The sequence below is a fragment of the Uranotaenia lowii genome, chromosome 2 (assembly GCF_029784155.1).
Source record: "Uranotaenia lowii strain MFRU-FL chromosome 2, ASM2978415v1, whole genome shotgun sequence".
NCBI lineage: Eukaryota > Metazoa > Arthropoda > Insecta > Diptera > Culicidae > Uranotaenia > Uranotaenia lowii.
Window position 1 is genome coordinate 46,381,192 of NC_073692.1, and position 27,126 is coordinate 46,408,317.

Genomic DNA, 27,126 nt, shown 5'->3' on the forward strand with positions numbered 1-27,126 from the left:
TTGTTCCTGCTCCCGGTACGTCTTGAGCCCTGGTCACTCTTTGGCACGCATCACGTTAGATGTCGAGGTCTCGACTTTTCTCGCCACATCCCGAACGGAAGCCGATGGTTTCTGTTTGTAGGCATTCGATAGCAGGACTACCACTTAGAGCCAACGCACCAATACGGGAGTATACGCGGCCCGATTTTGCTCATTTCAGCGGACCGATTTTGGTATACTCACTCTTTCGCGCACCGGGTGGAAGCATATTATTTTTAAATTGTGCATTGCACTGAGAAAACTTTAACAGAAAATATTAAATTAAATTTACTGATCGAATAAATTTTCGGAGTCGATAGTTTTTTCGCTTCAATTTCGGTTATTATCATTTTTATTAATAATTAATTATTATAATGCATAGCGATTGTTGGAGGTTATTCGACGGGTTAGCAGATCCGTTATGTGACGCCAAAGTCGACATGCTGGTTGAAGATGCCATACAGCAGCAACAGGGCCACGCAGTTTCGAGCGACCAGCAACCGGGTCAGGTTGTGGATGCAGCAAGAACTTCTGTGCAGTTGCAGCCGGAATCATCCGAAATTCAGCGGAACTTGCACGAAATATGCCAGCTGCTGTGGAGTTCCACGATCAAACAGGAGGTTTTCCGCATGCTGGTCCAAGACTTTGGCTTCAGTGAGTCGGAACCGTTTTCCCTGGTGCAGCGCAGCGAGAAGGAGGATAGTATGCGTCATTGCCCCGGTTCAAACCTATCTGCTAAAGATGCTGCTCATGGCCCCGGTCGGTCGGTGAAGTTTTTTCTTCTATCTGCTGCGTACTTTTCCAAGCTGTACGGAGGATAGAAAAGAATTAAAAAAAATAAATAAATTTTTGCCAAATAAATAGTTTTTTCTCTTACCTTTATCGCTTACGTTGTTGTTACTCGATGCTGGTCAATTGCAAGTTCTGCACTGTTCAAAATTAGGCTAATTCCGACGACCCACTCGGCTGCAAAGAACAAACCCTGGGCCACCGATTCCGAGGGCCTAAATTTTCACCTCTTTCGACCCAGCACAGAATACTTCCAAGATGGCTCTATATAATCTTCGACACATTTCCGATCCCCCCGCGAACAAAATTCCGTCCGCACATTCGACCGAATCAAAAGAAAAGCTTAATTTATTAACGAATTGTTTACCAAAATTACAAAATTTTAATAAACATCGTTTGATGAACTTAGCCTTAAATGGTAGATTTTTTTCAGTGCATGTTTGCTCTCGCCCCTTTCTAGTGAGCAAATTTGGTGATTTTGTCGGTCCCGACGGCAACGGCCCTATTTTGCTCACCCTCATACTAACCCCCGGTGCGGTATGAGAGTGATCAAACGCATGAGCATTTTCACTATACTCGCGATTGCTGCGGATGCCCTTACAGGACTAGATTTTCGACCACTCCTTGGATCATCTTCAAATGTACAATATTCACCATATTTTTTAATAGCTGTCCGTACCGCTTCGACGCTCACATCCTTTTCTTTGGTCAATTTTCTCAATGAGATTCCACTCACAGTACACCACTTGTGCATTCTTTTTCTATTCTTCGTAGTAAGACTACGCATTTTGAAATGTAATCTCAAACAAAATGTTTTTTGATGTTATCACGTACCGAAATCTGTAAACAAAAGGACGCAACCAGTAGAATTCTAAAAAAAAATCGATTCAAAGTGACCGTTAACATTAGGTGTGCTTATTTCTGGAACAGTCTATAGATCATGATTGTGAAAAATCTATTCCGCGAAAAGCGATCGACGATATGAACCGGCATTTCGCCTAACAACCATTATAAGCCCTTTCTTAGGTATTTATGCCTCAAGATCCACGCTTCTGCTAAACAAATTGCAGACAAATGAATCATTTAGCCAAGGTCGAAATTTAGCCAGCAGAAGACGCGACCTGCAAAAGATGCCTAAGATAGCAAGCAAGCAAGCGAGCAGGTACTTACCTGTTGTTGGTTTCAGATAGCTGATTTTTTTTTCTCTTCATTCGTCGCCCATTCAATAGCACAACCTTTTGCCGAGGAAGGTTTCCCACTACCCAGGTAAATAGTTTGTGGAAGCCAACCGCCGACCCGACCCGGCTCGGATGATTCATTCGATCGTCTCGCACGGTTCAGTTGGTTTTTCCCTATATAGTTGTGGGGTAGATGGATTTAAAGTTGTACACACGGCGATCTTCCGAGCTATTATTGTATCATTTTCCTGCTGATTGAATGACTGTTATGAACGTGATGGAAACGGCGATTCTGGCGATGGAACAACACACAGTTAACCCTACTGTCCGCTGAAGTTTCGCCGAATTGTTGGGGATGGTTCGCTGATTTCGATAGAACGGGTTTCAGACTTTTTTATTGCTTATTTTTATTTTTGTTTCCGTAAAAACTGCGCTTCGACACTTTAAAATATTCAATTATGAGACGGAAGCCCCAGCTTGTTTTAAGACATATTTTAGATTTCTGCGCTTTGTTATTCTCGGTATCTTCTTGAATGGCGATTCTTTTTTTCTGAATTTATAATCAATAGTTAAAAATCAACACGTCAAAGCTAAACAATTCTGATCCAAAATAAGTAAGGAGTCCTAATTCCTTACTGATTTTCTTTTGAAAAGAATTTGAAAACAAATAATTAATTGGAAATGCAAAAAATATAGCCACCAATACGATAGATGCATCTTTGCAATGCAAATCAACTCGGCATAGATGATCCGAAATGGTGTTCCGAATTTTTTTTTTGGTATATTTATTATGTGACGCGGGGTGTTGTGATTGGAAAACTTTATGCGCCGCACCACCCCCAATATCATCATTGTGTGGTGTATCTATACGTACGTATTCGCAAAACCGTGTCGATTATGACATCGAGGTTATTTGTGAGGGGAACCCGCAAGCCACAAATCGATGTCAATTGTTCGATTCATTGGTCTATTTTTAAGCTAAGGCCGATTTGGAGTGTGGGTGGGCCGCCACTCGTTATTTAGTTGAAAGTGCAAAACTGGAAAATATTTGATTGATTTTAATTCCGACTGTTGAATCATTGAGAAGTAACGTAAGATAAATTTTATTTACTTTAGGAACATGAATGATTTCCATAATGCTGTAAGCTGTGCAGATGTAATGTGAATAAATCACTAAATTCGGGTTCTTAAATATTAACCATTCCAAGGCCCTACGACCTTTCCAAGGCCCTACGACCTTTCCAAGGCCCTACGACCTTTCCAAGGCCGGACGACCTTTCCAAGGCCCTACGACCTTTCCAAGGCCCTACGACCTTTCCAAGGCCCTACGACCTTTCCAAGGCCCTACGACCTTTCCAAGGCCCTACGACCTTTCCAAGGCCCTACGACCTTTCCAAGGCCCTACGACCTTTCCAAGGCCCTACGACCTTTCCAAGGCCCTACGACCTTTCCAAGGCCCTACGACCTTTCCAAGGCCCTACGACCTTTCCAAGGCCCTACGACCTTTCCAAGGCCCTACGACCTTTCCAAGGCCCTACGACCTTTCCAAGGCCCTACGACCTTTCCAAGGCCCTACGACCTTTCCAAGGCCCTACGACCTTTCCAAGGCCCTACGACCTTTCCAAGGCCCTACGACCTTTCCAAGGCCCTACGACCTTTCCAAGGCCCTACGACCTTTCCAAGGCCCTACGACCTTTCCAAGGCCGGACGACCTTTCCAAGGCCGGACGACCTTTCCAAGGCCGGACGACCTTTCCAAGGCCGGACGACCTTTCCAAGGCCGGACGACCTTTCCAAGGCCGGACGACCTTTCCAAGGCCGGACGACCTTTCCAAGGCCGGACGACCTTTCCAAGGCCGGACGACCTTTCCAAGGCCGGACGACCTTTCCAAGGCCGGACGACCTTTCCAAGGCCGGACGACCTTTCCAAGGCCGGACGACCTTTCCAAGGCCGGACGACCTTTCCAAGGCCGGACGACCTTTCCAAGGCCGGACGACCTTTCCAAGGCCGGACGACCTTTCCAAGGCCGGACGACCTTTCCAAGGCCGGACGACCTTTCCAAGGCCGGACGACCTTTCCAAGGCCGGACGACCTTTCCAAGGCCGGACGACCTTTCCAAGGCCGGACGACCTTTCCAAGGCCGGACGACCTTTCCAAGGCCGGACGACCTTTCCAAGGCCGGACGACCTTTCCAAGGCCGGACGACCTTTCCAAGGCCGGGCGACCTTTCCAAGGCCGGACGACCTTTCCAAGGCCGGACGACCTTTCCAAGGCCGGACGACCTTTCCAAGGCCGGACGACCTTTCCAAGGCCGGACGACCTTTCCAAGGCCGGACGACCTTTCCAAGGCCGGACGACCTTTCCAAGGCCGGACGACCTTTCCAAGGCCGGACGACCTTTCCAAGGCCGGACGACCTTTCCAAGGCCGGACGACCTTTCCAAGGCCGGACGACCTTTCCAAGGCCGGACGACCTTTCCAAGGCCGGACGACCTTTCCAAGGCCGGACGACCTTTCCAAGGCCGGACGACCTTTCCAAGGCCGGACGACCTTTCCAAGGCCGGACGACCTTTCCAAGGCCGGACGACCTTTCCAAGGCCGGACGACCTTTCCAAGGCCCTACGACCTTTCCAAGGCCCTACGACCTTTCCAAGGCCCTACGACCTTTCCAAGGCCCTACGACCTTTCCAAGGCCCTACGACCTTTCCAAGGCCCTACGACCTTTCCAAGGCCTTACGACCTTTCCAAGGCCTTACGACCTTTCCAAGGCCCTACGACCTTTCCAAGGCCCTACGACCTTTCCAAGGCCCTACGACCTTTCCAAGGCCCTACGACCTTTCCAAGGCCCTACGACCTTTCCAAGGCCCTACGACCTTTCCAAGGCCCTACGACCTTTCCAAGGCCCTACGACCTTTCCAAGGCCCCCTCCAAGGCCGGACGATCTTTCCAAGACCGGACGACCTTTCCAAGGCCGCACGACCTTTCCAAGGGCGCACGACCTTTCCAAGGGCGCACGACCTTTCCAAGGGCGCACGACCTTTTCAAGGCCGGACAACCTTTCCAAAGCCGGACGACCTTTCCAAGGCCGCACGACCTTTCCAAGGCCGGACGACCTTTCCAAGGCCTGATGACTTTCCAAGGCCGGATGACCTTTTCAAGGCCTGATGACCTTTCCAAGGCCGGACGACCTTTCCAAGGCCGGACGACCTTTCCAAGGCCGGACGATCTTTACAAGGCCGGATGACCTTTCCAAGGCCGGATGACCTTTCCAAGGCCTGATGACCTTTCCAAGGCCGCACGACCTTTCCAAGGCCTGATGACCTTTCCAAGGCCGCACGACCTTTCCAAGGCCTGATGATCTTTCCAAGGCCTGACGACCTTTCCAAGGCCTGACGACCTTTCCAAGGCCGCACGACCTTTCCAAGGCCTGACGACCTTTCCAAGGCCTGACGACCTTTCCAAGGCCCTACGACCTTTCTCAAGCTTAAGAATTGTATATTTTTTATTTTGATGATTGTCTTTACTATAAACTGGTGCCAACAAAAAGCTAATCTCCCTGTCACTCTTCCCGTTCCAGGAAAACCATCCAGGTGCATTCGTTCGTCCTTACTAATATCGATTCGAAGTGGCGGTTCGGATTCTGCCGGCATGATCCCAAATCGCCCACCGCGATGGTTATTGTCACCTACCTGCCCTGGCACGACACCTTCATCCGGTTTCTGAACGTGCTGGCTGATGTGCGGAAAAACTCCCAGAGCGAGTTCGAATCGTTTCTCTCGGAGGCGTACAACAAGGGCATCCCGGAACCGGGCGGCTGCCTCAAGTTCCAGTACGACCGGCCGGTGCAAACCTTCAGCTTCCAGAGGCCCCAGCAGTTTCTGCTACCCAGTATTCCGGAAAATGTATGTTTTGTTTAGTGCTTTTTGTTCTATGAAATTCAACCAATATGTGTAACTTCTTTCTACCCGTAGCATAACCTCAACCTGTACTACAACTTTGTGGATCCAAAGTTCATGATCGGGATATTCGCCGCGATGCTGGCGGAACGAAGGATAATCTTCGTGTCCCAGCAGCTGGACAGGCTATCGTCGTGCATTCAGGCGGCCAACGCGTTCCTCTATCCGATGGTGTGGCAGCACATCTTCATACCGGTGTTGCCCTCGAAGATGCGGGACATCCTCGGGGCACCGATGCCGTTCCTGATAGGCGTCCCGGAGCCGGTGTACGCGTCGCTTCGCCGCGAGGAAGTCGGCGAAGTGGTCATTCTGAACTGTGATAAACGAACGCTGGAAACGCCGTTCGACGATGTGAAAAACATGCCACCGGAGCTGGTTGCCTCGCTGAAGAAGCACCTGTCCAACCAGACCGATCACCGGGGCGATCGAGTTTCCAAAATATTTTTAGGTAACATTTGATCAGGTGAAGTTATCGAAGTTAGCACTCATTTTTGTTTTCTCCCCGGCAGGTATTTTAGTGCAATTAATCGGCGGCTATCGGGATGCGGTGAAGTTCAATGACAAGATCACCTTCGATCCGGAAACGTTCATCGACACCCGGCCGTCCCATTTGAGGCCATTCCTAACCAAAATGCTGCAGCTGCAGATCTTCCAGCAGGTTTGCTCCCAGATTAACACATTTCCAGTATCGATAGGATTTCTAAAGTCTTTTTTTTTTTTTGCTTAATAGTTCATCGAAGAGCGACTAGACATGCTCAATACCGGACAGGGCTTTTCGGACGAGTTCGAGCTAGAATGTTCGCGGTATGCGGAGAAATCCGGACGCAAGGTCAAACAGTACAAGGATCTGCTGAAGAACTTCAAGGATAAGGTATGGCCGATGTCCTGAGAGCAATTGTTTCCTAATTTCAATGTTTTCGTTATTTTTATTGGTTTTGTTTTTCATCGTCCTGTGGATCTTTTTTTTGTCATTGTGTGTAGTGGTTTTGTGTTTTCTATTTAATGTACGCCTAAACTTCCATTTGTTTTCGATTACTTTCATACTTATTATCGATATTCGAATAGTGCCGCTTAGGTTTGGAGATTAATTACTATCTAATAAGGCATAGATTTTAGCATGTTCAGATTTCATTTTGACATTCTCTCTCTTGGATCATTCATTCCTCGATCAGGTTGCCTTCCAAAGAAAGTTGTTTCGGAAAAGGCAACGTGACTGAATCTCTATAGCTTAACATTCGATAATGCTAGAATATCATCAATAATCCATCAAAGGCGATTGATTAGGAATTCGCTAGAATTAAATTCATGAATTCAAACAAAATTATCTTTTTTTGTGAACCCTTCAGCTTAGTTATTTTGAAAAGCTTTTAAATTCTGCGTGGAAAATCTGTGATATGTTCGTTATCGCCTTACATGTTCAGTGTCAAACACTGCTTCGAAAAAAACAACGTTCTTTTTCCTTTCCTCTATCCACTGCAGGTAATCCGTCTTTTCAGTTAACTTTACACGCTTAACTGAAGACTAGCCGGTGAATAATCCTGGAAATTTACCGAGTCATGCATTTCGATGAAGTGTATGTCCTAGACCTTAAAAATTCAGTATTGCATATTTTTCTTCGAAGATACTTAAAGTATATGATTTGTAAGTAATAGATAGAACTTGTTGGTAAGAAAAGCAGAAGAACATTGTGATCCACAGTTATAGACCTGAAGTAATAAAATCGAGTCAGTTTTAAACGTTTGTTTGTACTTCTAGGCACATATTCCATAGATGTATTTGTTTCTGTAAGAACTAATAAATTTAGTAATTGAAAGATTTTTGTTGTTGTTTCTTTTTTTTTTCATCATAATTTTAGTTGTTCTCATAAGTCTCATCTTTTTCTCTTGATTTTTTTTTCATTTTAACACGCATTAATTCGGTACCATCAATCAAAAACAACCACCTTCCCTAATGTGCGCTCTTTTCTGGTGTTCTTCCCGTTTCGCTTGCCTCGTCTCAACAAACACAAATGCCCATCAACGAAATCTTGCTCTAAATCGTCCATAACCTGCTACACCTACGTCGCGGTACTGTACTTATTTCCTATCACGACAAACCCACAAACAAACAAACCAATGTCTACCCTTACGCGCAGACCAATCCGGCTGTACGTTCCGCAGTTAAATCGGTGAGTGGAGTTTTCGAGTGCTTATTTGTTTTATCTTGTCTTAAGTATTTTGACGTTTCCTCTCATATTGTGCATTTTTCAAGGTACAGCTATAAAACTTTGCAAAATAACTGTATGAGTCGGAAGTTCGTAAAACGAAGAGTAAAACAAGATTTTAACGCTATATTTTTTTCCAAACTTCAGGTCAAAGAAGGTGGCAAAGGCGTCAAGACGGCTTACAAAGGGTTACGGTCCAAATTTCGGGAAACAACGCCTCCTAAATCCAAAATGGACAGCAGCATGCACTCGCACGTGTCCCAGTACGACATCGGCCATCAGTCGGCACCGAATTCGCCAGTCTTCAACAAGCGACCCCAAACGATTGCCCTGCCGAGCGATTCCTACAGCAACCACGCCCAAATGCTGACCCCTTCGAGTACGTCGCTGTTCAACTCACCGCACATCATGATGGCCGGAGCGGGCCACAACAACTATAACACCATCACCGGATGTAGCAGCAGCAACTACAACGGCACCACCAACACCAGCAGCAGCCACAACAACAACAACCATCACCATCACGGATCCTCGTACAATACCAGCAGCAGCGATGTGCGAAGTCCCTCGCTCAGCCTCAGTCCCACCAGTTCGAATTCCTCGTCGGAGATGAACATCCTGCAGGAGCTGCAACAGTTTGACCTGTTCAAATCGCCCGCCGTCAATCGGAATGTAAGTATCGCATCAAACCTTCCAACTAGCTTGAACTTAGTTCTATTATCTTTGAGTTTGCTGAATGAATTGCGCTTGGTTTGAGTTTGAGTTTAGTCCTGAAACTAGTTTTTAGTTTAACCAAAACCGTCGTTTGACCCAACAGATTTGAACTTCTAACAACAATGTAGAAGCGTTCAGCAAGTCTGAACCATCGACAGTTTTATTTCTTAGCATACAAGATTTATTTGCACACATTTAAGTTTTCATTTCCTTAGTTTTAAGCTTAGTTCGCACGAATCGGAGCAAAAGTAAACCAATTCAAAAATGGATAGGACATATTTCGGCCAAATCTATATCTAAAGAGCATCAAGAGATAAAAAAAACAAATACAAATACGCATAGCTTTTCGTATGTCGCGTTTTTTGGCTTAAAAACAACAGCCTGTCGCCACCAATATCTATCTACCTAAGTACTAGTTAAAGCACTGGTAATATCTACATACTTATTTGCATGTCTAACTAGTAGCATTGGATGAAGTCGGTTTCGGGGGGAACGGTCTCTGAAAATGTACGGGAACAGATTTTCGTAGCGTTTAAGGTGAACGGATTTAGGTACTGGGTTGCTCAGTCCAGATCATTCTTTTTGAATGCTTTTTTTAAACTGAATCGTTGTAAGCTTGAAAAAAAGTTGTATTTACTGCCGCCCAAATCAGTGTCTGTTAACTAGTTTTAATTTGAAACTCGTTTAACCTCATTTTTGACGGTCGTCATAGCTGGCGGAATATGTCTCTATGGAATGGTAAATTTTCATAATTTTCGAGCTAGCTTTGGAGTAGTAAATTGATCAATATTGTTAAGGAATACATGGGACAGGAATAAAATACTGGATATTCTGAAAAATTGTAGTGAGGAAATTGGTTCCCAGTGTATTGTAGAGACTTCGAAGGTGAAGGTTAACTTCTTCAAAATTCAATACCAACACTCATTGATGCTCTTGGAGTCAAAATTTTAGCTTAGTTCGAAGAGAAAATTTTCAGAAACAATACCTACCAAACTAACACAAACACTCTCTTCTCTCTTGTGTGTGTTTTTAAACATGTCCGTATTTCTGCTTCATTTTCTTCCCCAAATTAAAAAAATCGTGTGTGTCGTCATCAACCAATAACGACTCATCCATTTGCCAAAATGCCTTTTTCTAATTAAAAAAAAACTTCGTTCGAAACATGCATTTCACCACACGCTTGGTAAAATGATCGTCCTCATGCGTGTGTGTCCCATAATCATTACCTATCGCGCGCAATCCACAAAAACGCCAACCCCAAAATTCCATCAGCTCAAGCCCGCCTTCAGTGTGGACTCGCCGAATCGGTCCTCATCCAGGACCGGTGCCCCTGTCAGTCCTCCTGGAGGCATCCATACGCTGCCCAGAATTCAGGAAGCACCAAGCTCGTCATCGGCGGCGGCGGTCCAACAACCTTTGCTAGAACTGGACCTTAATCCGACCTCGGGTCGTAAAAGTCACGAAAACAACTACAACAACAACGATGACAACTTTGACCTATCGCCGGATATGCCCTGTCCTCCGGTGCCCCCGAGGCGCTTCCAGACGGCGGCCGAAGCACTGGCCGCCATTCAGATTTCACCTCCTCCAATGTCCCCACCATCGTCTTCCTCGTCGACGTCGGCGTCGCCCTACCGGAACTATAACAACTTCTTCCACCAAGCTGCCATAATGCAACAAGCAAAATCGTCACCACCTTCAACAACGACGACGACTACGACGCCACCCGCACCACCCCCACTGAAAGCGGCCCGAAACGATCCGCTCCTGACGCAGTTCGACGATGACGAACTGATCACCTTAACGCCAAATAACTCAGCCACCCAGCCAGGAAACCAAATCAGTAGTAGCGATAGTAGTAGCCAAATTGCTCCGCCGGAACATCCATCGGTGACGACCCTAGTTCCCACGACGACGACGGCGGCGGCGACGATTCAGCGACGGCCCAGTCTCGGCGGAGGAGGACAATCAAATCATAGCAATCATCATAACAATCACCACAAACCTCCGGCGCCGCAACCTCCCCAGAGGCCACCCTTGGCCCCGAAGCCCACCTTCCGCAAAGAGGTAACAGAATTCGCTCTTTCACTCTTTCTGTTCACTACATAATCTAGCTTCTCAATTAGTCAACTGTAGATAAAAAAAAATCATCTCGAAACGCCATCACACTTCATCCATTGCTCATTGAAAATTTAAAAAAAAATAAAAATTTGCTCATGCATAACTATTCGATCATAACAATTAACCCTTCATTTCATGATTTTTTATTTTTCCTTAAAAATATTTTTTTACAGTGGGTAATGATGAGTACATCAAGAAAAAAAATTAAAATAAAATACGATTTTTGACTTTTTCTATACATTAATTGTTGCAAATTTGTTACTTTATGAAACGAAGGGTTAATAATGCTTCCCTCACAATATCATTGTACAAACTTAATCGGCCAAGAATGCTCCAAATTCATACAATTACAATGTAGGTAACATAAAACCAGCAAACAGTAGTTAGTAGTGCATCACCCGTAGAACATTGAGAAAGTACGAATGCGTTCAGATCAAGGAAGTCATCGATTGAATTTTTTTTCGTAATCTATCCATAGTTCCATTCCTGTCTGATACTGAATCTAAATCCGAATTATAAATAAAAATTTTGAAATTCATATGTGAACCTGAATTTTTAGAAAACCCGAATTTACCTTCTCACTTGTTCGTATGAATTCAGTCTACCGAATCGGACAATTCCTGATTAAGATCCAGTTTATTTTGAAATTTGATTAACTGGTCAATCATCACTGTCCAGATAAGAATTCCTGAATCAGGGCTCAGACTTAGAACTAAGAATCATACCCAAAAACAAATACAAAATCAATTGGAGAAACTAATAAGATAGAACTGAAAATGCACTCAAGTAAATTAGCAATTTCTCTGGAAAATCTTCATTCAGCCAATATAAAACAATGGAGGCACGAATTTACGGGAAATTTTCGTAGCGCATCTTTGGATCACTTAAGCTTGAAATTAAGCTTCAAAGCTACAAATCGTGTGTATACATTCGTTCGGTTTGTTGTTTTTATTGCCGATGCAACATACATATGTACATACATTAGGGTGGCAGGTAAAGGGTGTCCACGATGAAATTGCAACACACAAAATTGATTCGCAAAATTCGAATTCGCAAACCCGTGCCAGGAAATTGTACTGACGACATGCTGACGAAAGTTGAACGCTGCATCATGGAAGACGAAAGATATGTGAAGGTCGACTTCAAAAAGATCCCCGGTAACCAAGGATAAGATCAGCGTTTCGTAGCATCTCCGCCCTCAGAAGTTGTCCAAATTTGCGAAGAAATTCCTCGTTTGACTATTATGAAGCAGCACCTTCTTAAACGTCCTAAGGTTGTAAAGACAGTTGAGAAACTGAAGAAAGAATGGGTTTACATGCAAAAACGGTTGATTCACAGGTTGTGCAGAATTGATGGCCGGGATTAAGGCCAAGGTGCGGGCATTTGCGTATGGACCGTAAATAAAATACGAGAAAATTTTTAAAATGAAGTTTAATAGCTATTTTTCAATCCCTGAAAATTTGGTGGCAATCGGCTGAAAACTCGAATTTTTCGAATCAATTTTGTGTGTTGCAATTTCATCGTGGGCACCCTTTAAATGGGTCATGTTGAATTTCGCAAACCGACCGTTAGCATTTTGTAGATTGGCCCAAAAACTGACCTGTGCCAGTTTTCAGTTTAATCGGACTTGATTTATGGTTCCACAAAGCGCTTAAAATTTCGTTTTTTGACCCTCAAATATCACCAAACAGAGGTTGCATGCGAAAAACGACAAGTTTTTCGAAAAACGACTAACTTTCAGGAAGTCGATTTTTAACCACAATTTTGTTTTTTCGGCTTAACACCAGATCTCGACGTTTTATGCTTTTCTAAATCATTTGGCATCAAAATTAAAATTTCGATTCTACATATTTCCTTTTTGAAATTCTAAAGTCGCTTTTGGCAAAAGAAAATCGAGATAACACCACATGTCTACGTTTGACACATTTTTTTCAAGTCATTTGATATCAAAATCAAAACATCTATTTTACAATTTCCTTTTGTCACCCTTTTCGTGATTTTTGAGCGTCAAAGAAATTTCAAGCGCATTGAGGCACCCCAAAATCAAGTCTGATTGAGCTGAAATTTTGCACAGGTCAGTTTTATTTGCCAATCTACAAAATGTATATGGTTGGTTTTAGAAATAGTTTGGGCCAATAGTTTGGGATTACTTCCTTAAAAACAATTTAATTTAGTTCGAACATATTTGACCAAACTTATTCGACCCTATTCGAAAGATCGTACGTAAGGAAAAATTGCTCCTGTTGGCAAATAATAAATGTAAAATATAACTTGAAAAGTGCGTAACTTGGCAATCTTTTATAAAAATGCATATTAAAAATGTAGGTATAGCCAATGGACTATATTTCAAAATTAAAGTTGCACTCGAAGCATTATTTCATATTTATCAAAACACAGTAAATGATGTCATAGCAAAAAGTTAGTCAGTCTAAACATGTTTTTTTTTTTCTTAGTAGAGTCAGGGCATTCACGATGCGAGATGGTTACTTTCTCACCTCATTCTAGAGTTCCATACTTATGAATTCCAAAAATTCATGATTAAATTTTAGCAGTTTGACCCGGTCTTTTCACTTCTTATTGAATTCCTCAAATGTCCCACTCTTGAAATACAGGTATTTTCATCTTAACTCCAAATTTCGTATTCCTGAACAAATTTAAATGATTGAATATGGTTATTATAGAGTTAAAATCTCTACTCAGAACTGATACCAAAACCTCGAAAACTTATCCCAAGCTCAAAATTTTGCTACAGTTTTTCAAAAATGTTTCACATGTTGATAAAAATTCTGTTCTGGGTATTAAATTTTAAATGAGACATTTTTATTAGGGGAGAGTGGGGTATCGTGGGCCATGGGGAAACGTGGGCCACTTTTAATATCTCAGATGTGTGTTGAGATAAAAATCTCAAACAAACTGTCATCGTCGTCGCTTCGCGTGAGCATATATTCCTATATGTTGTTGACGGAAATACGCATCATATGCTTCTTTTATTTATCAAGCTAAAAAAAGTTTGAAAAATTTACTTACATAATTAAAAAAACACCCGCTAATTTCATCGATGGGGAACCTAAAGTGCATAACAAAAATATGCTCATACGCTTATTATCTTAGTTTTGTCATGATCTTTCACACGAGAAAGGAATTTTTGATGAAACATCAATAAGTCACACAAACGCAATCAATTTGCAAATCATAGCTTGTGGGGAATCGTGGGCCACAAATCTTGAATCACTTAAATTTTTATGTTTTTATACACATTAAGAACTTAAAATACATTTTTCCTATCTGTAAAGTTTTCTTATGCCAAATGAAGAGTTAGGAAAAAAAATTTTCCATCCTATATAAGAAATTTTGCCAAAACGTTCGCGAGCCAGGTTTGGAATCTATGCGATCATACACAGCTCTCTTTTTTATTTCATCATCTGAAATTGCTTTAAAATAACGAAATGAACTTGGAAATCACAGTTTTGGGTCAACTCATAAACTTTGAATGTTATTTGGCCAATTTGGATTTGGTGGCCCACGATTCCCCACCATTTTTCAAAATCCAAAAAATATGACTTGTTTTCAAACAGTCAGAATTTGGGGAAAATAACTTATTAAAAATTTAAAAAAAATACCTTATGATACCTTGAAAATGTAGAAAACCATACCATTTTTTATTTTCATTTTAACTTTTATAATAAAGAAGTTATGGAACAACGAAAAAAAGTGGCCCATGATTCCCCACTCTCCCATACATATTTCGAAGCTTTTGGTTTCATATTTTCGAAATCAAAACTATATTTCTATTCTCATTTTTCAGATTATGTGTCTAGTTTAGGATTCTGCAATGCATTTTCAATATTTAGATAATAATTTTCAAATATGAAAAAAAAAGAAAATGAGAAACCATCTAGAATTTTTGTTTCACATTCAGATACGAAGTTCTTAAACTTTATTCTTATGCAGAATTGAAACAAAACAAAGCTTCTAAATGGCGATCCAGAATTGAAAACTCAGAATCTGATTGATCATTCGAAATTCATATTTAAATTCAGTTATAAAGTTGGATTGAAAATAAAAAAATTGAAACAATCAATTCAGATTGAAACCCAAATCATCAGAATGTAAATGATAGATTCATAATTGAGGGATCTGAAACAAATTTCTCTTCTTGGCTCATATTTAAAATTCTTACCTGCAAATTTGATACAGAAATAGTATTAAAAATCGGAAACAAATTTGAAATTCTAGTTTTGAATTCAGATGAATTCAGAATTTTTATTTAAAATTCAGATTCAGATTCAGCTCGCAAATAAGAGTTTTACACTCAAGATAAAATATAAAGATAACTATTCCGTTGAGGAATTCAAAAGGCAAGAGATCAAGGACTTAAGGCCTGTCCCGACTCAAATTGCTTCACGGGAAAACGCTGTAGAAAATAAACTAGCTGACCGATTTTTTTTCAAATTTTCAGACAATAAAATATATCTCATTTGTGTGCTTTAGGCATATTTATTTCATTCAAATTAAATATTATATCCGTAAAACCGGCTTTTCAGCCTTACACCGTTCATTAAATATACAAAGTTTGATTGCAGGTTTTTCTGTACAAAAATCGATGGGTCTTGAATTCCGGTGCATTGAGATGATAACAAAAATGATCACCTTGGGTTCAGACATCAACAAGGCGTTATTTGAATCAGGAAACGATCGAAAACAAGACAAAATGGAGCGGAATTCTTCTCTAAATATAGCTTAACTGCCTCAAAAATGCGATACGAAAAGCATTACCAGAACATTTATACGGCAATTTCAGGCTTCGTTCAGAACCACGATTTTCATCTTTAAATTTTGGTATTTGTCTCCATTTTTTCGACGCTATTTAAACTATACAAATTTAATGAAAACATACAAGTTTTTAAGACGATTCGATACCACTTTTATTTTTTAAAGTCGGTTCAGTAGTTTTGGCAGGTGGAGACAAAACTGTGAACACATACATTTCAAACTATCTATGTGCAAATTTTCTGAAAAATATTTAAAGGGATATTTTCTACAGCGTTTTCCCGTGAGTCGAGACAGGCCTTGTAATTTTGATTGTAAATTCAATTTCAAAATTTTAATTTAGTCAGCTTGTGTTTACACAATTCAGCTGAGGATCACAAATATATTTGACTTTATTTTGCAAAAAAATTCATATTTTTTTCTAAATTATTCTCAAGATTTCTGTTATTGATTTGATTTTTATTAAAAAGTACATATATACTGATAAAAAAACAATCATGATAAAAATATGCAGGGTTTTTTCAAGAGTCAAATTTCAAAAAAAAAATCTTAAATTTTGATCGAGTTTGCAAGAGTCAAATTTAAATCATTAAATTTTAATTACCACTAGTTTTTATTTAAGAAATTAAAGGTATCCTTAAAAAAAAATCTTTGACCAATTAAATGACCTTAATCTCACAGATTTTTGAGCAAATTCAAAGATTTAACCATCGATGAGAGTTCCCTATTTTGTTACTGAAGCCTTCATTATTCAAATTCAACTTGCCATTTTTTAGAATATAGGACGTATTTTTAAAATTACGAAAAACTATTCATGTAAAGGAAATAAAAAAGGAATAATCATTTTTGTTTTAACTGCTTGAGTAAAAATTTTATACAAATGTCTTAAAAATTTTGCAAAATACCATGGATTAGTTTTTAACCAAAACGTAGCTTTTTAGGTTTGAGAAATTCAAAAATGACCCCAAATCTATTCAGTCTAATACTTAGTGAGATGACAATTACACTGCCGGCCAAAAGTTTGGGATCACCCACTAAAAAACATGCAAATTTGGTCGTTCATATCTCAGCCGTCTTAGGACATATTGCAAATCTTCTAATCTCATTTGGAAGATAATGAGCAATAGCTATTTTGGAGGTATTTTGCCCAGATATAATGTTTTAGTTTTGTACCTAAAACTTAACCTAAAGTTAGAACATTTGCAAAAAATCGCACTCAATATTCAAAGCCGATCATCTCGGGTGAGGTGGACTAAATTTCAAAATTTTAGTTGCATTAGAATCCTTATTCTTTACTTCTTAAAACACAATAAAAAAATTTTGTGCGAAAATTTAAGAATGTATTTTTAAATAATAAAATAGACACTTAAGTTATCGTCCAAAAGTTTGGGATCATTCTTCTAGAAACATGCAAGTTTATCTCATTCATATCTTTCTCATCTAACATCGTATTGCAGATTTTAAGGGTTCATTTGGAAGCTTAGGATTTGTTGTTTATTCATAAATTCATTCAAAAATTATATTTTAAAGTGATAACAATAAAATATTCAGAATCATAAGTGTGAAATTTCAAAAAACATTTAATTTCAAATTTTGAAATTTGGTACACCCCATCCCGAGATGATCGGCTTTGAATATTCAGTGCAATATTTTGCAATTGTTCTAACTTTAGGTTAAGTTTAAGGAACGAAACTAAAACATTACATCTTGGAAAATACCTCCGAAATAGCTATTTCTCATTATCTTTCAAATGAGATTAGAAGATATGCAATATGTAACTGCAGTGTTTTCTGCAGCTTTGAAATCTGTTGAGTTATGATATTTGAAATAGATTAGAATAATTTTACTGCATGGGAAATTGCTATATCCATTGAGAAAAATCATGGAACACAGAGTTCAGAGCTTCTAAACTACGGTTGCCAGGTTGCCTGATTTTATCCGTGTTTGCCCGGATATTTAATAAAAAATTTGGACAAAGTCCAGTCGGGCCCGATTGCCCGGATTTCGTTGAAAAAATCCCAAGTTTTGCTCGGATTTATTCGCTTTATATGCCAAAAAAACGAATTGTGTAGTTAATTTTTAATTTCTATAAAAGTAATCAAGAATGGTTTTAAGGAAGTCTAAAATACGATGTAAAATCTACTGAAGGGTTATGAAAAAAACAATTCTCTTGATTTTTTTGTGTAATTTCTGAGTTTTGACTCCCGGATTTTTGGTGACAATTTTGAAATCAAATGCCCATATTTTGCCAAGTTTTTTTTTATGAAGCAGCCGAATTGGTCCGGCTCGAATACGTGTTGGAAAAATTCTGGCAACCTTATTCTTAACTCAATAAGCATTCAAATCAAAATTTTGGGAAAAAATTAAAATCTATATAAAAGCCTACGAATAGTTCTACAAATCTGGAATTGACGACATGAATATCAAAGCCAAAAAAGAATCCAGTAGTATTATCAATCCATTAGGCCGGAACAAATTTCAAGAAAATCGCGAGGGGGGGGGGGGGGGGGTGAATGCGAAAAACAAATAAATTGGAATAATTTGAACGGAAGCTTGTATGCAACAAAATTGCACAAAGCTTATTAATCAAGTTATTTTTTATCGAATAATTCAATCAAATTAAGAAAACAAAAGGTGAAATAACTCCCATCTTCTTAAATTTGTTATTTGGTCTTGAAATTTCTCAAATATTGGTATTTTTTATCGAAATTTGTATAAATTACTTCAAACTTTATTTATTTCCTCCTTCGGGTATTTTGAAAATTTTGAAGGGGGGGGGGGGGGGGGGGAAGAAGTAATTGATATTTTTTCCAGCATAGAGCTAGAAAAAATAGAAATAAAATTCTAGATCTCAGATCTGTAGATCTAGTTCTGATGCTTAAACATATTTTTTTACTTATAGGTCAATGTATTTACCAAAATTAATGCTTCCAAAGTTCTAAATAGCCTGGTTAAGTGTTTTAAAGAGAAATTGGAGTTTATGTAAGGTTGCCAGATTTTTTTCAGCACTATTCCGGGTGGGACGAAACCAGGCAATTTCATATGAAAACTTGGCAAAGTCGGGGCGTTCGATTTCAGAATTGATGACCATAAATCTAGGTAATTCCCGGGCATTTTTTGTCAAAACTCAGAAATTACTCTACAAAAACCAAAAAAAAAAAAATTGCAGCGAAAAATTTTTTTTTCATCGAAATTTATCGACAGATTTTGAATCGTATTTTAGGTTTGCAAAAAATCTGAAATCTGAATCTGAAATCTGAATCTGAAATCTGAATCTATAATATAAATCTTAAATCTGAATCTGAAATCTGAATCTGAATCTGAAATCTGAATCTGAATCTGAAATCTGAATCTGAAATCTGAAATCTGAAATCTGAATCTGAAATCTGAATCTGAAATCTGAATCTGAAATCTGTATCTGAAATCTGTATCTGAAATCTGAATCTGAAATCTGAATCTGAAATCTGAATCTGAAATCTGAATCTGAAATCTGAATCTGAAATCTGAATCTGAAATCTGAATCTGAAATCTGAATTCTGAAATTTGAATCTGAATTTGTAATATTCATTCGGGAATCTAAATTCTGGTTCTGAAATTATTGTAGATGTTTGTAGAGTTCCTTGATCTGAACTGTATGTCTGAGAGTATGTTCATTAGGTTTTATTGAAAGCCATTCAAACATCCTATCACAAACTAGCTTCGAAAAGCTACATTCACTTTACTGTTTCTTCTCTTTCGTTCTAACTCTGAACCCTTTCCAAACTTTCTCCGACGATCTCTGTCCCTAACCTCTCTCTTTCTGGCACGCTGCACTCAAATCCTGCAACCAATCTTCACTCTTTGAAATCCAATGACGAAAAAACTTCCCACCAATCAACAACCATCAACAGGGACGATTCCGTATCGAGCGGAAATTAAGCATGCAAACCTCGACGAACGACAATGTTTAGAGAGAAAAAATACGCCCACCTTTGCCAGAATCGAAAAAAAAGTTCTCCGATCTCTTAATCTAGATTTTCCCCCGTGTGAACTTGAGAAAACTTGAAACCAATCCCTTTACATTGAACACACTTTTAGCTCATCACGATTCCTCCGAAGGGGCCAAACTTAACCGTTTGAAATCTTGTAGAAAATAAAAAAAAATACCCTAAAATGTTCACCTAAACTAATCTGAACTGAATCTTTTGCCAACCGAAAAAAAAACATAACAATCGCCAAAAACAGGTGCCAAAGCATGTGCCAATCATTCGGAAAAGCGAAACATCTTAACCTGTTTCGGGAAAATTTTAACTACAACTAACAACGCATCAGAAGAATGGACCGAAGATCCGGAAATCGAAGAATCGAGAGAAGCCCACCTGAAAATTAAAACCAAATAAAAAAAACTAACAAATATCGGAGTCTTCGACAAAAAAAAGAGTGCATGTGCATCGATATCAACCCGTATCCCATGAACGAAAAGCGAAAAAAAAAATACCAGAGCAACGAACCGAAACCACGTGAAGAAAGATCGAAACGTCTGAAAATTTGCGAAGGCTAATCATCAGCAACACGGCACAGCGCTACTAAACTCACAATTAGAAGTAAGATACTATTTTTTTTTCACTTTTATTCCATACGTTCTGTTCGTTTCCTCAAAAGCCGTTTTCTGTAAAAGTTTTTGTCTAATTTTTGAAAGTACCTAAAATAAATAGACCTACTTGTTTCGCCATTTTTGCTTCAATAAGCGTTAGAAGTGTTTGTAATTTTTAATTTTTTTTTAAAGCAAAATGCCGCTGATGCGTCACATTTCTTCATCTGAGTCACATCACCTAACATCAAAAAGTCATAAACCATACGTTCGATTCGGTCATTTCATCACGTGATCACATATTCGCGCTCCTTTTTGGATAGAAGATTTCACAAGCTTCATCTGCAATCGTTCATGATCGTCATCCCATCTCTGAGTGCTCCTCATCCCTTATCATCTGAGCTGTGATTCATCCCATTCGTTCATCGTTGCCTGGGAATTTTTTTTTTTCTATTTCAAACAACTTTTTTTTAAGTTTATTTTTTAAATTTTCAACTCTATTAAGTTTATGTGATAGTGTGTGTTTGCGCGAATGTAATTTTGTCTTGCAGTTCGAGTGTGTTTGTGCGATATTTAATCCGATCGGTAAACCAACAAATTTGTGCATGCTGAGTAGTAATTTTCTAACTGATTGCCTACTTACGTTGGAAGTGTGTTGCGTTTTTTTTATACTATTTTTTAATGAAAAAAAACCTGTAAGTTTAAATCAATTTTCAAAAGGTTTTAAAAGCAAATGATGATGATTATTAACATATTTTTTAGCTTAAAATGAACTTTTTTTAACATCCCTAGAGACTGCAACAAATAAAAGACTGAACGGATTTGGTCTCATTTTTTAATTTCTCAAACCCTGGGGTCTAAAAAGCTTTGTTTTGGTTCAATACTCATCCATGATTTTTCGCAGAATTTTTAAGTAACATTTACATGAGTAAATTACAACTGAATTAAATTACTGAAGAATCAACATCATTTTTGTTTCTTCTGTAGAACCGAGCCTGCTTATGGTTTTTGTGCAAATCTATGAATTCTTCAAAGGAAATTTTCCTCTGAACATCTTTGTCGAAGACCGCCCAGCAAACATGGAATCGCATTAAAAATGATAACTCAAGTCATTAAAAACGTTACTGCGAATCGTAATTCCAACTAACGCAAGTAAAATGTCGTAAAAATCGTTACTCGAAGTCGTATTAAATGGTTTAAATCGGATATGATAAAAAGTCCGACATGTTTGCAGAATTCGAAAACGATTTCGTTCCTTTTTTTTTCTCTCCCGCGTGGGTCAAAAGAGAGAACAGCTTTGTTATTCTCTTTGCGACCAGCAGTGCAACCAGATTGCTAAAAATCAGATGGTGTATTTGCAAGAATTGCCCAATGGCAGAGACAGCAAATATTGTCGCTGGCAACAGTTCGCATGCGTTGAGAGAAAAAAACTTGTGCTCTCTTGCATTTTTTCAGTATGTATGAATATGGTGTCGAAATCGTATACTCTTATCACTTTAGCCAGAAGTTGAAAATTTGTATGTATATTGCCTCCACTTTGGTAGGTAAATGCTGTTTTTTCGTGTTTCATACGATCATTCTATAATGTATATGAAACGTATAACAAAGTTGTTGAGAAATATACCTACAAAAATGTTTGCTGGGCGTAGCCTCGTATCTTATTAGTCAAAAAAATGATAAGGTATAGAATGGAGGCATGTCTTTTGCCATTGAAAAATAATAAATTCAATTGACACCACTGCTGGGTGCCTAGCGAGGTATTGCATGACAACTTTTCAAGCAATACTTCGCAGTGATGTCAATCGAATTGATTATTTTTTAATGCCTAAAGACATACATTAACTGTTTAAGCTAAAAACTTTTTTTCCTAATAAGATACGAAGTTACGATCTTCAACAAAGTCGTTCAGCGGAAAATTTCCTCTAGAGAATTCATAAAATTGACACAAAAACCATGAGCAGGCTCGGTTCCACAGAAGAAACAAAAATGATGTTGATTTTTCAGTACAAAATATTATATTTTACCATACAACAAAGATTTAATTTACTCATGTAAACGATACTTTAAAATTCTGCATAAAATCATGGATGAGTTTTGAACCAAAACGAAGCTTTTTAGACACCAGGGTTGGAGAAATTTAAAAATGACCCAAAATCGACTCAGTCTACTGCAATAACAAACTTATAAAAACTCTTAATTAATCTATTCTTCAATTATTTGGTTTTTTTCTCTAAAACCTTAATTATTTTCTTAATGAAATCACAATTTTTCGCTGGTCTTTCAAATCGTTTATTAAAACATGGTGATTCTACATTGAATTAAATTTTCTTCGTGATTCACTGCACCGGAAGTCTTGTTAAATTTTCAACTTAACTCAACTTAACTTTTAATTTCGAGCTAGCAGAATCTAGCGGATAATTTCATCCGTCCTCTTTTCTGATCCGTACTCAATAGATTACAATGATCAGTTAGATTTCGTCGGTTAAAGCACGCCAAAAATGTGCATAGTGGAAACGAGAGATTTTTACTTCTTGGGAGTAAAACTTGGAATATTTTCATTTCTAAGTTATCAGTCCATTTCCATAGATTCGGTGAGACAAATCTCAACACTCCTACCATGGCCCCGGTTCTACGACCTTCCAGAGGCTTCCGGTCCGACGACCTCCCAACGGCTATGGCCCGACTACCTTTCATGGATTTAGCACTGACTATGTTGGATATTTTTCCCAGCAGTACGCAATAACGATTCCAGAGGGCGCAACGATCGCTTTTGATGATATGCTATCCCAGTTGGGAAGTGCTACCCAACTTTCAAAGAAAAATAGGCAATTTCGACGATACATTAGTTGATCACCCAGCTGTAAATCCTTTTCACGGATTGCATTCCACGGCGGCACGGCGAGCGACCGCGTCTCCCCAGTATGCTACTTTGAGTCCATGGGTGCAATTGGTCGACTCTAGATACTATGTACCCCTACGCCATAAAGTTCACCTGGGTCTTCTGGCCATAATTCCCATCCGGTCCTGCAACGAAGGCTGTAGTCCGCGCATCTGCGCTCATCGGCTTACTCGGTTTCAGGTAAAAACTCCAGCACCCAAATACCCTGCCTCTAGCTACTATTCAAGACTAAGGACCTCTCTTCTGACAACTTGATGTCCGGCCTTTACTCGTAACTCGAGGTTCGCTTGGTTACCAAGACTATCGAGCATCTGTTCGAGACCACTGCTAGAGACCAATGACCTCTCCTCTAACGACTCGAGATCTTGTCTCCGCTTGGTTTGGCTCGAGGCGTTCTCCCTGTCCGTGTGCCGATCGAGAGCAACTTATGCTGGACATACGCCTGTCACAGCACATGTCCGGGACTTTACGAAACTACTCGAATGATTGCCGGTGAAGACGTCATCCTACCCGACTTGAGTTACTCACCCGACGTCTACAAGAAAACACTCTACCCGAGAGTATTCCGCGGCGTGAATACTCTTCCCCCTACGACTTCGACTGCGGAGAAGGTTATGTATTTTCCCCGCAGCCTCCGTTGCTCACACATCCTATGCACGATATTTTCGGTTGTTAGTGCGTATCCCTTCGAACCTCGAACATTTGAACACTACGTGCACTGGTGTTTCAACTATGTCACCGCAGGTTGGGCAGAATGGCGAAGCCACGTGTCCAAACCGACGGTGGTACTGCACGAAGCATCCGTGACCAGTCAAAAACAGTGTCATGCAGTAATCCACCTCTCCATGTCTCCGATCCATCCAGAATCCGACGTTAGGTTCCGAGCTGTCCCACTGGTGCTGCCAGCTGAACATCGAGGCCTCTCTGGCATGTTTCCGCACATCAGGCATGTGCCTGAGCTCGTAGTTGAAAATATCTTCCTCTAGCAAGACCGAGATGGGCATGACCCCCGCCACAACATCATCAGCTACCGAGGACACCGTTCGGTATGAGCTGATAACTCGTAGTTTCATCAGCCGCTGCACACTGCAGAGCTTTTGTAGATTATACTGTCTGCTCAAGACTGCCACTCCGTACCGCAAAAATGACGAGGTCACACTCGCCAGGACCCTCTGCTGCAGCGGATCGCCGAGTTGTTCAACATGGCCCGTAAGAGGGCTGCTGTTACCTTTGCTGCTATTTTACAGGCATAGTCGACGTAAGCCGTAATGCTCGGTCGGTCGTCCAGCTGCAGTCGTCCCTGATTGTGTTGAAATCAGGTTGGTGATCAGCACCATCTCGATCTTGTGGTGAGCCAGACGCAAGCTTTTCGAGCGCATCCAACTTTTCACCTTCTCAATCGTTACTGTGGTGAGTAGCGGGATCTCTCCGTTGTTGGGCCCGATGCCAGGAGAACCACGTCGTTGGCGAATCCCACAAGTCTCACTCCCGTGGGGAGACGCAGTCTCAGCAGTTCGTCGTTAACGATGTTCCACAATACCGGGCCAAGTATCGATCCTTGTGGAACCCCTGCTGAGACCCACTGGTTCTCACCTTTCATATACTGTAGTTGGTGATTACGGAAGTAACGCTCCTACAGATATGTGCCGGAATCCTCATATGAATGAGCGACGACGCAATCGCTACCCAACTGACGCTGTTAACGCTGTCGTCTGCCCCTTCGATGACACACGTCGAATGGAATCCACCGTACAGCGGCCTTTCCGAAAACCAAACTGGTTATCGGATAGACCGTGACTCAGCTCTGTCCGAGTTAGCTTGAGCGGATCTTCTACCCAGCTCAGGCAGCAAAAGGATACAGTCAAAGAAAAAATAGACTCGGATAAAAAATTCGCATTCATCATCACGATACTTTTGCCCTTGAGGCAGCCCGACGACCTTCCATGTCACCAGCTCGAAGACCACCACCTACCATGGCACTGGTTCTACGATCTTTCTGAGGCTTCCTGTTCGACGACCTCTCAATGACTCTGGTCTGACGACCTTTATGGCTCTAATCTCGGCGCTCTTGCTATGGCTCGAAGCTTTCCTTCCGCCTCGAGGCTGTTCCTGAGGCCTGAAGCCCCTCAATGGTTCCTCCTCCGCTTGACTTTTCGGTTCGACGATCTTCCATGGCACCATATTGACGACCTTCCGTGGTTCCCCGCTCATAAGTCCTCCAGTGGATCCTTCCATGTTACTGGTCCGCTAAACTCCCATGGTTTTCGGTCTGACGACCTTCCCAGCGATTCTGTTCCGACGAGCCTTTCGTAGCAAACGACCTTCCATAGCACAGTTTTGGCGACATTCCAGTGGCTCCATCTGACGACCTTCTTTGGTTACGGCTCGACCTTCTACGGCACCTGTCCGACTTTCCGTGGTTCCTAGTTCGTCAACATCCACCTGGATTCCTGGTCCAACAACCTTTCAGGTTCACCTTCCATAATTCCCGGCTCGCCAACCCTCTAATACTCCCAGCACAATGACCTGCCAATGGTTCTTCGCTGACGACCTTCCAGTGGCTCTGGTCCCTTCCTCAGTGATCCGCTTGTTTTACCTTCATCGCTTCCTAGCTGGGTGATCTTCCACTGTCGATTCCTCTTCTAATTCTTTCCACTATTGCTGGGCCCATAATCTGTTGAAGCAGCACTTCGGACAGCGGAAAGGAGAGATTTTTACTTCTGGAGGGTAGAACTTGGAATACATTTATTTCTAACTTATCAGTCTGTTATTTATTCAACGCATCGATTGCAACGATGAGACAAATCTCAGAATAACGATCTCAGCGTTCAAAGTAGTGCGAATTGATCTAATTCTAAGGCAAATGAAGATTACATGGTTTTGCTGATTCCTCTATACCAGTGGTTTTCAAACTTTTTCGGCCCCTTGTCTCCATATTTTAGAGATCACCACCCCCACCCCCCTTGATGTGTTTTGGAACAAATTTGTTCCGAAATGCAACAAAAATTAGCAACTCTGAGCCCTTCCACTGTTCTCTAGAAGACCCTCAACGCCCCAATAGGGGCGGTAGACACTACTTTGAAAACAAATATCTACACATTCTTCGCAATATGGCCAGTTCATAGGCTTAAACCGGCGAAGGTACTACTACTGTCGTATATCTTTCAACAGTTCGACACAAGTTTTTGTTTGTTACGAGTAGTACCTCGGTTCATGGTAGACCGTCTGAACCTCAATCTCTTTTGTAGGATGCCGCTTAAATGAAAGACGCTTCAGTTTGGTTTTGCTTCTTTATTATTGAACGTCTTGGGTTAATATCATAATTAGAATAGTTGAAACCGTAGCCTCCTGATTTATCTTATTTAGCTGGGCTCCTACAGTTCGGCCATCCTGACAGATTCATCGTCCTCGATGTATTATAAAAAATATAAAATATATGTACAGCGAATTTAAATTCCAATTTCGAACACATTTTTTCTAGAAAACTAACGCTCAAATGTTTATACTAACCCTGTGATCTTAGAATCGCTTTTTACTGGTATTAAGCAAAGTCACTATTCATATTTTTCAAAGAATCTTCCATACCCTGCTTATTTTGCGGTGATCATCTTTGAATTCCGCCTCCAGCTCCTCAGACCGTCGACTAGGAGAGAAAAAGGACTCCGCGATCTGTGGCTCCAGCATCACCTGTCATCTGGACAGCGTAAGTGCAAAATTTGCACCAGATACTGGGTAAGCCGTAGATTCGCGCGACCTCGTGGTTCCTTCGACTCTACACTCCGTTCTCATCCTAACACTAAGTTCGAAAGATGTTTGGAAAATGATTACCCACCTACCTGAGGGTCCGGCACTGATTGTCCGACGCTTAGGGCCAAGATAAAAGATCTCCACTGCTGGCGATCCGGAACCT

At 40.7% G+C, this 27,126-nt stretch overlaps 1 protein-coding gene across 7 annotated transcripts in view; it reads left to right on the forward strand.

The window, feature by feature from the left end:
* The window catches only part of LOC129743967 (DENN domain-containing protein 1A), a 70,451-nt gene that overhangs the window by 34,540 nt on the left and 8,785 nt on the right, over nucleotides 1-27,126 (forward strand). The window contains exons 3-10 of one of the 7 annotated variants that reach the window (XR_008736759.1): nucleotides 5,561-5,885; nucleotides 5,955-6,387; nucleotides 6,449-6,597; nucleotides 6,670-6,810; nucleotides 8,074-8,106; nucleotides 8,290-8,814; nucleotides 10,129-10,923; nucleotides 19,638-20,330. Coding sequence is in view for 4 of the 7 variants with exons in the window: in XM_055736229.1 (XP_055592204.1) it covers nucleotides 5,561-5,885; nucleotides 5,955-6,387; nucleotides 6,449-6,597; nucleotides 6,670-6,810; nucleotides 8,074-8,106; nucleotides 8,290-8,814; nucleotides 10,129-10,923 (2,401 nt within the window). In the remaining 3 variants the exon portion in view is untranslated. Of the gene's footprint in view, nucleotides 1-5,560; nucleotides 5,886-5,954; nucleotides 6,388-6,448; nucleotides 6,598-6,669; nucleotides 6,811-7,418; nucleotides 7,659-8,073; nucleotides 8,107-8,289; nucleotides 8,815-10,128; nucleotides 10,924-19,637; nucleotides 20,331-27,126 lie in introns of those variants that run through there. The other 6 variants (XR_008736760.1, XR_008736761.1, XM_055736229.1 and 3 more) reach the window with 6 other exon arrangements.